Genomic DNA, 14,095 nt, shown 5'->3' with positions numbered 1-14,095 from the left:
TAAACAAATGCATGTGAGGTTTCGAGTTACTAGAAGTATTTTTACGAATTTCAATACGATTGTTAGATTTGAATATGCTTTTTCTCTCCATAAAAACATTGTTTTGATGTTGCAGCAGGCTATTCTATGAAATCATTCACTTTAGAATAATGAATTTCATATTTTTTCTTTGTTTAAATGTAATTAGTTTAAAAATTATTAAAAAATGTAGTATTTCTTATGAAAAGGTTGTGTTAAAGCATCACTGCCGAAACATAGTATCTCATCAAAATTGATTCCTCAAATTTCACAAATAATTTACAAGATATCAAATGTATATCATAAATGAAAAACAAAGGTACAGAGAAATTGAAAAGTAGGAAAATCATTCCTGCTTCTAAGAAAGTCACAATAAATAAAACTTGGTCCAGCAATTTTTTTTTTTCAATATTCAAGTTCTTTGGCACTCTTTTATAACTAACTGAATCAAAGTAAATATGGGTGGTGCTACAATAATTTTTTATTGGATTATATAATGTTTGATTAAACTCTGTTTGTATATATCTCTAATTTTTTATGGTCAATTAACTAATAAAAACTTACCAATTACTTATTGATTTTAAAATTATTTATAATATTAATGCAGTGACTATTTTCTCAAAAAAAATTACAAATTGGATAGGAGTGACAAAATAAATTAAACCTGTATTCGCCACTAATTTAGTAGGCTGTAATGATATTTTCAATCTTCCTAACCCGTATTTTCACTTAAAATTTAAATATTTTTTTTAAATATTACTTTTATTATATTATTTTAAAAATATAAATATGTGATAATTTTGTAATTCAAATTATTAATACTACAAAATTTAAATTTAAATTATTACTGTAATAAAGTAATTTAATATTTAAATGTAACAATATTATTAAACATATAAAATATACTTTTTACTTCAAATAAAAAGTAATAAAATTAAAGAAATTAACATGTCAGAAAATTAAAATTCCAGTCTATTCCAACTCATTACTAGTAAAGTCAATAATAGCTGCACAAAACAAAATCGAACTGTTTTACCACGTGTACTTTACTTTTGTAACAAGACATTAGACAAAATATCAATTGTTTTCATGAAAAAAAAAATTAAGGACAAAAAATGGAATATCAATTTTCTAGGACCATGAATGAGTTTGACATTATCATTCTTTTATATTTCTATTTAACAATCATAAATATTCTTATTCTATTTATATTTATCTTTATTAGTTAAATATAATATTTTATAATTAAAATGGATTTTAAAGAAGTAAAATAAAAAGTGGCGTGTCTTTTTTCTATTCTTAATTAGATTAATGCCACCTTACCTTCATATAACGTAAGAAAATCCAATGCCATGATAGATTCTCATCATCTTTTCAACCATATCCTCCACTGATTCACATTCCATTAATCACAATTTTTAACTGAAATTTTATTTGCTTTTTTTATAATAAATTTCTTATAAGCAATGATTAGAACCTAACTATTTCTATATAGTAGCTAATTTACAAGTTCCTATAAAATTACCAGCTAAAGCTATAAGACTCAAAATGGAGATTTTCTGCTAAACCAGACGAACAAATGGCTGCAACCTCCTGCTTCATCTTCTTGGGTCCCGAAACAAAAACTCCAACTCTTGTTCCTTCAACTTCCATTAGCATTCCTGGAAAATGAGAAAAAGAAAAAAGAAAAAACTTTTGATTGATGAATTTCTTGGCCATGTTTAAAATGTGTGAATGAAAACTATTTCTGACTAGATTTTTAGAGTTCTAAAACGCATTATACCCTTGAAATGATACGTAAATGACTTACTTCTCAGATCAGGTCTTACATCAAAATGCACTTTTGTAGCTTGAACAAGGAATTGGTGGGGTAGGCTTTCAACTTCTTTATCTCCTCCATTAACATTCACCTCTGATGATGACCCTTCTAAGTTCTGAATCTGCTTTGCTTCTATATCGTTGTGTTTCTTGTTCCAAACAACAGCTACACTAGCAGCCATTGTTATGGACACACATATGGCTAACATGCTGAGGAATGACCCCAAAGATTGTGAAAATATTTTATTAGAATTGTATTCTACAGGGAAAATGATGTATCGTGTAATGATCCCAATTAGGACAAGGAAAATAATGAACGAGGATGAGATTATAGCACAAAGCCATAGCCAACTGTTAGGACCTAAAATAGCAGATATGGGTGCATCTGTTGCCTTGGGTTTGAACCTTATATCTTGAAGGTGAGTTTGACTTTCCAATTCATGCTCTTCCTTTCTTGTGATGTAGGCCTCAATTTGTAGTTGCATGTTAGAAATATCAAATGGGGTGCCAGAATTTGGAAGGATCAGATCCAGCATTGAGAGATAGGAAGAGTTCTTGAATGCACATATTAGGATAACTTTTGGGGTTCTGCATATGAATGCTGTGTTCAAATACATTAGCTCCCGAATGTTGGAGATAAAGGGGGTGATTCCACTCCCTCCACTAACCATCACAAGAGTGTCATACCTAGTTATATGAGGAAATCAAAACATTTTCAGATATGAAGCTACAAGTGAAAGGGTGCAACAAATTGCATGTAAATTTCATTATGCAGACCTCAGATAGTTGGTTGATGCAGGTCCATATGGACCTTCAACAGAGACACTGAGATGATCAATTGCTGAAGGGGTTGAGAGCATCTGGTAGAGTTTCTGGGACCAAGTTCCTTCACTTTTGATAACAACACTCAACACTTCTGGCTCCAAATTACTATTAGAAGTAATGGTAAATGGATGCCACTGTAGCTTCGATATGCTTGGTATATTTATGAACATAATACTTGTAGGACTATAAGTTAAACCTGCCAAAATCCAAAACATGTCACATAATATCTTACTAAAGTATCATCATATTTTGTATAGAGTTCACAACAACATGTAGTGACATTGTGTTAATTATATATACCATGGGTCTTGGAGAAGTTGAGTTGTAGAGTTTTACAAGGCAAAACACGAGCAGAAATCAAAGGAACTTGGTATCTTGATTGCAGAAACCTTAGGTAGCGATCAACTAAGAAGAGGTAGAAAGCTGGGAGCATGGTGCATGCATAGGAGAAGCCAACGTGAAAAATGAAGAAGACAATGAAGAGGATGTAGAGGTAGTGAGTGTAGAAGAAGACCTCAAAAGCTTTACGCCTAATACGAGGGATTGCTGCAATCCACATCAACAAACCAGCAACCAGAGATACCTCTCCACTTACATTTGAAATCCCTATTCTTTTCCATTCCAGCATCTGCTTCATAGCTCCAACATAAAATACAATCATGTCTCCAAAGACAAGACAACAAAGTATATGTCAAATTGAACTATGAATTAGAGTCCATGTGTATTGCTTGCTACTTTGATCTTTTTACACTGTCAATAAAAGTCATGTCATGGTTTCTAAGACTCTTGTTACAGAAATTTAATTTATATGCTTCATATGAATGATAATAAGCTATATTTAAATCACAGTTTTACATTGTTATTACCACCGGAGCTACTTTCTGTTATATGCAATAAGCTATTGTTGTTTGATTTATCAGAAAAGAAAACATTTATATCCTTGAGTGTGAACAGTGAGAGTGAGCACTCGTTTCAATGGATTATTGATTATTTTCAGTGTATTCCCTATTCACTCTTTATCTTCTTCACGTTCCCAAGAAAATAAATTATCTCCGTTTATTGCATTTGGTACACTACTTTTTAGAAGTTTCATCAATACATTAACTGTTCTGGTGATAGTAATAATTTCTTATTGCAACGACTTCCACAGTTTAACTACTATTCAATGAAGAAAACATTAAATATACTTGGTATTTTAAAATTTATAGAACTTATATTTAACATTTACGACTTACTCACATTTCAAAAGGCACCAAAGGAAAGAGATATGTAGTAGCATAAGGATATGAAGATGAACCTTTGAAAGTTGATGAGTAAGTGCCCAATAGATAATGAAAAGAATACCATGAGCAGTGAAAAGGGTCATGGCAATGTGTCCTAGCCAAATATGGTATTTGATGCAACTCTCTTGTGTTAGTCCAAGTAATGGTAGCACTGAGGAACTACGAACAACTGGGAAAAACAAGAATGCCAAACATATGTTCCCAACCAAACCCAACTTCACAGCTGCACTAGCTAGTCTCTTCTCCCAGCTGCAAAAAACGCATATAAAACTAAGTCTAAACCTTGATCATGTTTTGTAACCAACCATCTAGTTGTTGAAATTTAAGTGTTTGATAAGAATGTTCTTACAGTTTTACACCTTGTTCTGCTGCTAATTTGTGGGTGATTTTGGCAAAGCCATTGTGCAGATAGATTGAAAAGGACCATAAGAGGAGAACAATGAACATAGACAAGAAGGCCAGTTCTGTGACAGAAACTATGCCAAGAGGACCTCTCACAAGCACCAAACGCTTCCATATGGATACCTCGTGTTTCTTTCTGCTGTTCATGAACCAAATTTAACAAAGTAAAGCACTTTGCAGAACAAATATGATAAGATCGAAATGGGGGGTTTGAAGAATGAGAAAATATTGGACCTTTTTTCCATGTTGGAACCCTTTCCTTTTTTGACTATGTGGACGTAGACACATCCCAAAGCAGCTATGAACAAGATTGGACAAGTGTAAACCAGAAGCCTTGCACCTGCAAAAGATGATCATTATTTGGACTTTGGATATCTAATATAAACACCAAGTGAATTTGCTCAGAAAGAGACCTTGTGCACCAAAAACAGATTCAGTCTTTTCTTGAAGACGATGCTTCCATTTTTGCTGGTAAGTGTTTGTGGGAGTCATTATCCACACGAAAATCCATCCCACAAACACAACCACCACCAACCACCTTATGACAGATTCAACCCTGCCATATTTTTCTTCAGATAGCGTCTTTTTCTCCACTTCCACATTCATCTTTGCTTTCTCTTTCCCTTCTCTTCTTCTGACTTATACTCTACACAAGAAACAATGGTGACACAGTTTGTACAGAGAAAATAAACTAACATATATATATATATATATATATATATATATATATATATATATATGATCAGTGGCAATTACTTTCGTGTCTGTTTGTGAAAACTAAAGCCATTAATATCACAAATTATGATGAGAAAATAAAAAACACACAATGATAAAGTTATTACAAGACCATATTACGAGGAATTCGGATAGAACAATAATGTCTTTATTTATATAAAGATATAATCCTGCATATGTTGTTTCTTTCCATAACTTCACTTAACAACACCATTTAGTTTTACATTAGCAGGAATGAAGGAATGAAAAACAAGGCAAAGTTGAAGTCCCAATGTTGCAGTTATTTAGAAAATATAGTACTATACATTAGAGTCTGTTACAAAAAACCATCATGGAAGGTTAACCTCTTGAGTGTGGTGAATTGTTCCAGCTGAGATGGTGTCTGAAAAGTAGAACACACCATATATTTGGGTGTATATAAGCGAGGTTGGGTGTTATGTTCATTTGGTTGGGGATTAGAATGAATGGTGAGTGTTGAGAGAATTGGATGCTGAGTCAAAGTAGGAATAATAATCAAAGATAACTTTGGATCACTTTAACTGAAAATTTTGCGGTTAATAACTAAGAACACCACGCTTCGTAGGCTCGTGCCTGAAAAAAATTGATGTTGGTCTGCGCGTGTTTCAAGTGTGTAGGCGTGTGTGGAGTTTTGTTTACACCTTATACACTTTTTTTTTTTCTTTCTATCTCTTTCTTCATATCATATAACCTACACACTTATCATTTTTATTCTCTCTCTAATTGTATATATACTAAATGTTAAACACTTTTTTTATGTTCATGGAGCATTACAATATTTATATGAAAAATGATTGTTGGACATTTTTTTTTACACTTATTTTTTAATTCTTATCTCTCTGTTCTTATTATATCACATAACCTATAAATTTATCAATTTTCTTTTATGTGGTGTTCAAGAATCATTACACTCTACGCATATTTGTTTTATTTATAGGAATTTATTTTCCTTTTTTTTTCACTTTTAACTCAACAAAGCATACTACTTTTTCTTCTATTTTATTATATATTCTTCTCTCTTCTTTTATTCTCCTCTTAAACCACCAAACTTTCACACAAATTATTTCACAAAGAGGAAGTAATTAAGAAACTAGAAACAAGATGGAACTTTTTAGAAAGTTAAGATTGTGGTTTGTACGGAATTAAAATATTAATTAGGACTTATCTTTTAAACTGTTTTTCTCTTGGCACACGTTTAGGCAGAGTATTAAGAGCAGTAAAAAAGATTTTCCATAAAATATTAGGAATTAAAATTTATAGCCTCTGAAAAGAGATAAGAAGGTATTTAAATGGAATTGCAGAGGTGCAGAAAATTGGAAACATGTGGAATGGAAAATTGAAAATTGTATGTTTCAGTATTTAATGTTGTCTTCTAGGTCGGTCTACACTTCGTTCATTAAAACTTGATCCAAGCATTATTTTACTAATTAAAATAATAAATTTTATTATGCGTAATTATTATTTTAAATTAAAAAATATAAAAGTATGAGTTGTTTAAATTAGTGATGACATGAAATAATCATAGAGATAAAAAATTATATTTTTATTTAGTTTTATTAAAAATCGTATTTAAATGGTGCATCTTAAAAACTTGTTTTATGGATAGTGTTTCATATATATATATATATATATATATATATATATATATATATATATATATATATATATATATAACATATTAAACATTTATGTACTAATATTAAAATTTTAAAATTATTATATATAAATATATAAAAAATTTGTGGGTTCAATTGAAGCGTAGACTCTGTTACTGCCTCAAATGTTAATCAGAATGAGGCAGGTGTTATTGATATTAACGTCCAACAGTTTAATAACCATCAAGAACATTTATAACAATAGAGAATCAAACCCTAAAATAGAAATTAAACTTAAAGGAAATATTAGTTTTAATTAATTTCAGATAGTTCTTTGATTCTCGGTGTAAAAGTAAAAAGTATATTCTTTTCGTTAAATACAATTCATATTTAAGTTTATATATTATTAGAAATAATTGTCTTGGTTTATATTCGCTTCTAAGTTGTATATTTTTGTTGTGGGGTGAGTGGGAAAGATGAGATTTGTTTGTCCTTAAGTTGTAAATAAAGAATAATTTTTTTTTGTTATAAATTGTGATAGTTATTTTTAATTTATACTAATTCAATATTGATGAGTGTTTTTTTTATTGTTGGTGTAGTTATGATTGTATTATTTTATTGTTGTTTTTATCTATTATTTTAAAATAATAAATTTATGGATGTTCTTCTATATATGTTGTTTAATTTTGTTATTTATATTTAATGTAAAATTTTAACTGCTACTTAGATTGTTTTTAACAATTTATTCAAAGATGGTATGCAAGATAAGATTTATTTTGGATTTGATAAAAGATAAATTAACTATAAATGAAGATAGTAAAAAAAGAAAAATAAAAATAAAAACAAGATAAATATCTTTTAAATGAATTTAATATCTAAGTGAAAGAAAGTAGACAAGACTCATGTACAAATCAAAGTTTAATTAAATGAATGTATATTTTATAGAAGAAAGAAAAAAAATCAAACATCAAAATCAAAAAGACGAGAATTAAATTTAAAGATTTGAAATTAAAATAAACATATATTAAAGTAAGAATCTTAAAAATATTTACATAGTGTCATTTTTATTTAAATTAATTTTAGAAAAATCAATTTTATAAATATCCATCATAAATAAAAGTACATTTTACTATTATTTAAAAAATAAAAATTAAGATATTACAAATATTTAATATTTAATTATATTTGATTTTAATATATATATATATATATATAAAGCGCATAAATAAAATAAAATAATAGATTTTTCATACATTTGTGTCTCTTACATCTCTCCTATCTCCGGAAATCAAAAAAATCCAAACAAATATTATCACTATCTGAATGTATTGTTTCACTATTTATTCGAATGTCTTTACCTTTTAAGATTGAATTTTCTTTACTTCTCTGCAATCGATACCGTTGTTTTCTTCAAAAAATAAAAATAAAAATAAAAAAATGAAAACGATGTTTCCTCTTTATTTTATCGTGGATTTTTTCTCACTTTCTACAATCAACAATAATATTTACTGATTTTTTTAATATCAATCAACACTACAAAAATGACTTTTAATATAAATTAATTTATTATTCAATATAAATTAAAGATACCATCTAAACATTTTTAATATACAAAATGAATAATGATGTAAGATGTGAAAAAAAAAATATTATATGATATCGATTAGACTTTTATGTGATTAAAAGTGTACTAAAGTTATTGAATTTTATATGAAGATAGCTTTTCAGATTGGTTAAAACTTGAAGTGATAAAAAAAGGTATATATAACATTGAAGATGACATGAAAGCATTAGAATAAAAAACAAATAAATGTTTGATGTCAAATGTTTAATGTGTAGCTTTTTTTATGTTGAAGTAATTGTGCTACATATAAGAAATATAACAAATAGATGAAATTGATTATGTATCCAAATTGTTATACTTAGGAATTATTAGATTTTAATCCACACAACTTCACGTGAATTCCCAAAATTCAAACCTTTAATCCAACTTCTTTATTTCTGACTTAAGTAAAAACCTTCTTTCATACTAATAAACCTTTTGGCTTACAATAGTTAAGGTTATATCATTCATTCCATCGATTTTCACTTTTATAAAGAAATCTTAAGTATATTCTTTTTCTCAATTAGGTTTTTATTTTGAAAATTTTATTGTAATTAAGTCATCTTCGTTAATAGTGTAATAATTATATGTCATGTGTCAGCATATGATTTTATTTATTTATTTTTTCTTTTACTTTTTATCTTTTTTATAATTAAGAAAAATTATCACGTGCTAAGTTGATGTTGTGTCAGTGACAGAGGCATTGTGATGTGGCAGTGAGAGTGTCATGTGTCATTACTGAATGTGAAAATTTTCAATTTAATCTTTGTATTTGTTATTTTGTCTCAATTTAGTCCCAATTTTTTTTTAAAATTGAAACAATTTCAATAATATGAAGTGTGAAGTTAGGAATGCAATAACTTGTGAAGTGTTAGAGATAAATACGCAACCAATGAACCAAATAAGCAAGAAGAAAATTTTTCAAACAAATACTTAGAATTGCAGAAAATGAGCAAAACGAACTTTCCTTTGTTCTTCGGTTCCAAACATGCTTATGGGATGGATATGAACTAGAATAAGTGTTAGTGAAATGCTTCGAGAACACATGGTTACATTCATAATTTGTTATTTTTAGTTGTTATTAATTTCTTTGTTTTAAGGAGTCAATTTTAATTTATTTGTTATCTCTATTTTCATGATTTATTTTTAAAATCACATTGTTACTAAAAAGTTATTCTTAAGTCTTATAAACGGGAATGTTTCCATTTTAAATAATATCATCAAACATTTATATGTTCTTTGTTAAGCATAATTTGCTTTTCTTAAAATATTCCAACATACCTAGAAACTTTTTTTACTGGAATTCTAAAATGTATTTACAAGTTTTTCTGAAACAATTCTTTCCATTTTTTCAGTGGATAAAAACTATAATCTTTGGTTAGTCAAAATGGAGGTTTTAAGTAAAAAAAAAAAAAAAAAAAAAAAACTATTTTGAATCAATAGGTTTAGGTTTCTAAGACAACATATTGGTATTTATATATCCTAAAGCAAAGATGAGTATTAATGAAATGCTTTAGGACCAACACATATCTACATTTAAATTTTTTTTTATTTTTAGTTGTTATTGTTTTCTTAGTTTTAAAGAGTAAATTTTAGTTGATTTGTAATTTCTATTTTTATATCTTATGTCTAGAACCACATTCTTAGTAGGAAGTTATTCTTAAATTTTAAAAATTGTAATGTTCCCATTTTAAATAATATGATCACATCTTCACGTGTTCTTTGCTAAATTCTACTCTTTTTTAAAAATATTTCAACAATTATCATCTAGAGCCTTTTTTTTTATGGGACCTGTAAAATTGATTCTAAAACAATTTTTTTTTTTTCAAGTCGTTATTCCAGTTTTCAATAGAATCTCTTGAGTGTCAAAATAAGACTTATTTAGAGATGTTGGATTTTTTGGAAGGTATAAAAGAGGATTACAAAATACTTTCATTATCCAATTATCTCAACTTGGCCCAAATTAAGAATCATAAGAAGAAAAAAAAATTAAAAAAACATAAGCAAACAATTTAAGATTATCTAAAAATGGAATCGAAATATGCAAGTAATTAATTTAATGATTTTTGTAATTTTTTCTTATTGATTCTAACTACTAACTAAATGATTTTTGTAATTTTTTCTTATTGATTCTTTGCTGGAAAAGCACCTTCAACAACATGATCACCCCGTCATCATTCTTTATTGTTCTTGGGACTAAAAGGCATGTATCACTTTTATAAAAGTAATTTTAAACAAATTTTGTGTGTTCTCGAACGAAACAATAAATACTTCATATCTCTATGGTATTGTTACTTTCTCAGTCGTTCTTGAATCTGCACAATCACTATCACAACTTTATCCCGTTGACAATAGCAAACAATTTATCTAAATATTCCTTTATAATTTCAGATTCTTTCATCCTTTTGAAACTCAAATTCTCTCATTAAATTAAATACTTGCATGTTTCGAATTCTTTCATCTCTGGCATATTCTGTTTTTATATAATCTCAAATTGCTTTTAGATATTTGAGAGTCATGATTCTAGTAAAAATATTATAGAGACACCAGCAAAAATCATGATTTTGTCTTTGCTTTCCAAATTTTTTTCTCCTTATGATTCTTTATCTAGGCCACACTGGGATTATCAGGTTGGGGTTATCAGATAGTGAGCGTACTTGTAATCATCTTCTATGGCTTCTCAAAGATCCAACACCTTTAGATAAATCTCCATTTTGACACCCCAGATATCATAATTTGCTCCATTAAAAATTGGAAGAACTGCCGAAAAAAACTTGTTTCAAAATTCATTTTAGAGATCTCACAAGAAAAGTTTTCAAAACTCTAGATACCAATTGTTGAAATATTTAAAAAAAAAAAAAAAAATTTGCTTAACGGAGTGCAGACGAAAATCTAGCCATATTATTTGAAACGAGAACATTATAATTTATAATGCTTAAGGAACAACTTCCTTCCCACTAACAATGTGGTTTTAGAAATAAGCCATAAAATAACAAATCAACTTAAATTGTTTAAAGTCCATCACTTAACATTTCTCATGATTCGTTTGAGTAAGACTTAATCCAAGTATAAACCGAAACAGATAATTTGGTGTATCAGTATACATTCATATAAACCACTCAGTATGATAGCTACAGAAGTGTTTCCTTAAGTTCAAACAATTAAAATGATGAAAGCTACAACATTTCAGAACAGAGCAAAATGACCAATAACAGAAAACAAAGTGGCAAAAGGAATGCCTTCATATTATGATATAAACAATTAAGACAAGACAGATATAATACAACAATCCCTAAAAACTCTGTATAAGTCAGACTTACAATAATTCTTTTCTCGAGAAAAGCTACCTATTATGGCTAGATTTGCCCACAAATTTTACACACAACTTGTCCACTTTCTGACTAAATATTGCCAATCTTATCTTCTGATATAACTAACTCTTAACACTATCATCCGATGAATTCGAAGCCAACCTCGACCACGACACAGATTCCCTTGATCCAAGCAACTTCCTACGAATCACTATGGACAAGCTCAACACAATGCAAACAGCAGCCACCAGAGTAAACAACATACCTGTATTATTCCCCGTCGACCACCTCTTCATAACAAAATCAGCACAAACCTCTCCATCAAGACTACTCACAGAATTGTTCAATTTCATTACCTCAACTGCATTCAGTATACCATCAATGACATGCGCCATGCTTCTCTGCGAGGGACCAACACCAACACTCAGAGCCCCATCTCCCCCATCAACCACAAAGTCAGCGTAAAACGGTGAAGCCAGCGAGTTTGTAATATAGGAGAGATCCAAATCTTCATAAGCCACATACCCATTCACATACACATTGAAATAAAGCAAACCAAGCGAAATGCTAGCAATATCACAGAAATGCAACCGAATCAAGTACTTGTACCCTCCAACAACAGGAAACACCCATGTCATATTAACATTAGGAACAGAATCATTCTTACTCCTGATCAACCTAGCACTGTTGTACACATTATCAGGCCCAACCTCACGACTAGCCCCACCAGCACGGTACTTGATCCTACCACCAAAGTAATACTTCTCAGACCCAACACTCGTTTTGAAAAACCCATCATCGGGAATCCAAGTTCTCCACAGGGAATCGTTAAAAGGGGTAACTTTAACACCCCCAACAGTGACCCTATACACAACCTCAAGAGACTGTTTGTTTAAACCCTCAAACTTCTCCACTTTTGATGGGCTCAGATACTGTGCCGTTTCAGGGACAAGGTCCTTGGGAGCAGAAATCACCTCAATGGCGTTCACAAACGCCAATTTCGAATCTTTATTGGGCACAAACACGACCACGAGGCTATCCGCATCGACCCATATTAGATACTCCACGATCCTAGGGTTTCTGGAAGCACTGGCCAAACGGGTGAAGTTGCTCAAAACGACATGGCCGTTGACCAAGACATGAAATTGAGCTCGACCCAGATCGATGTTGGAGGAGCTGAAGGGGTGGAAGTGGAGGCGCACGATGTGGGTGCCTTTGTCGGTGACGGGGAAGGAGTACCTGGCGGGGCTTGTGAAAACCCTAGCGGTGTGGTAGATTGAGGGTAAGTCGGGTAGGGGGTTGTTGTTTCGGAGTGAAACGGCGCGGGGGAAGGGGGAGCGGTGGTCGACAAGATCGCCGGCGAAGGGGCGGTGGTCGACGAGAGTGGAGGGGGCGGCGGAACCGCAGTTGATGAGGTAGTTGTCGGGGGGAGAGAAGAGGTGGGAGAAGGTGGGGAAAGGGAGGAGAAGGAGGAAGAAGAGAGAGAAGAGGGTGGAAGGCATGGTTGTGATGTGGGAGAGAACGAGACGGTGAAATTTGGGTGGGAAGAGGAAGAAGAAGAAGAAGACTGAGTAAGAGAACGTGGGACGGACCCACACGCTCTCACAACCTGGTAACTCACTGTCTTGACTCGTTCTTTAGTCATGCATTTAATTTTTTAAGGTTAGATTTTGTTTAGAATGTGTTCTTTCTTTTTATAATATTAATGATGTAATGGTCACTTAGATTTTTGTTTACCGACACTAGATTTCATCACTTCAGTTCTTTTTAAATTTACTTCAGACTGAGTTATGTGTGTTATGAACTATGAACTAATGCGTCAATAGTTATTACACAGTCTTTGGATTTTGTAAAAGTGTATATCATTTTTTAGTTAATTTATAAAAATATCAAAATTAAAATTTAATATCATAAAATAAAATTCGGCTTTCAAGTACAGAGTTATTATACCAAAGATAATGTGTGTTTATATGTTATTTTAAACAACAATTTTCCTTTTATTTTTTCATTATTAATTAATTTCAATAGAAGTTTATGTAATTATTATATTTAGTTAAGAAACAGCTCCCGTGTATATAAGAAACAACTCATTTTATGGTTAATGTTTCTAAAATAAGGAAAAACTTTGGTTTCTAAAACTTTAAAAATATGTTGATATATTTTCAGATGAATGACATGGTTAAGTTTATTGCTAAACATCGTTACAACATTCTTAGACGAAGATAATAAAATTTTGTTGAAATTATGTGTGAAGAAGTAAAAAAAGAGTGAAACATAGATATCTTTTTGTTATCCTAAAGGATATTTGTAATTTGTCTATTAAGATTCACAACATTGAATTGTTTTGATCGGTACAAAAACTTTTGAGATGTTGGTGATCTTTGATACCACATACAAGATTGATGCATGTGATACGTCCTTTCGTGGTTTTATTGGAATGAAAACCAAAGATAAGTATATTATTTGAATGTTTGGTTCTTCGTAATG

At 30.2% G+C, this 14,095-nt stretch overlaps 2 protein-coding genes across 3 annotated transcripts; both read right to left on the bottom strand.

Annotated features, from left to right (window-relative positions):
- Positions 1 to 1,429: 1,429 nt before the first annotated feature.
- Positions 1,430 to 5,028, bottom strand: LOC114186059 (ferric reduction oxidase 2-like). 2 transcript variants are annotated; one of them, XM_028074059.2, is made up of 8 exons: positions 4,760 to 5,028; positions 4,581 to 4,686; positions 4,294 to 4,485; positions 3,959 to 4,193; positions 2,962 to 3,289; positions 2,614 to 2,857; positions 1,829 to 2,523; positions 1,430 to 1,679 (listed from the first exon to the last, which is right to left on the bottom strand). In XM_028074059.2, the coding sequence occupies exons 1-8, from the start codon at positions 4,950 to 4,952 to the stop codon at positions 1,540 to 1,542; spliced, it is 2,133 nt and encodes a 710-aa protein (XP_027929860.1). In that variant the 5' UTR covers positions 4,953 to 5,028; the 3' UTR covers positions 1,430 to 1,539. The 2 variants fall into 2 exon arrangements, with proteins under 2 accessions (XP_027929860.1, XP_027929861.1); XM_028074060.2 differs by having other exon boundaries at positions 4,294 to 4,482.
- A 6,478-nt stretch (positions 5,029 to 11,506) lies between these two features.
- On the bottom strand, positions 11,507 to 13,217 carry LOC114185088 (receptor-like kinase). The gene has a single exon (XM_028072592.2). The coding sequence runs from the start codon at positions 13,108 to 13,110 to the stop codon at positions 11,731 to 11,733; it is 1,380 nt and encodes a 459-aa protein (XP_027928393.1). The 5' UTR covers positions 13,111 to 13,217; the 3' UTR covers positions 11,507 to 11,730.
- Positions 13,218 to 14,095: the final 878 nt, after the last annotated feature.

This window comes from Vigna unguiculata, chromosome 5 (genome assembly GCF_037176805.1).
Source record: "Vigna unguiculata cultivar grain cowpea cultivar isolate G323 ecotype 2 chromosome 5, ASM3717680v1, whole genome shotgun sequence".
Lineage (NCBI taxonomy): Eukaryota > Viridiplantae > Streptophyta > Magnoliopsida > Fabales > Fabaceae > Vigna > Vigna unguiculata.
Note: the sequence above shows the minus strand (reverse complement) of the source record. Positions and strands in the feature narration are given on the sequence as shown.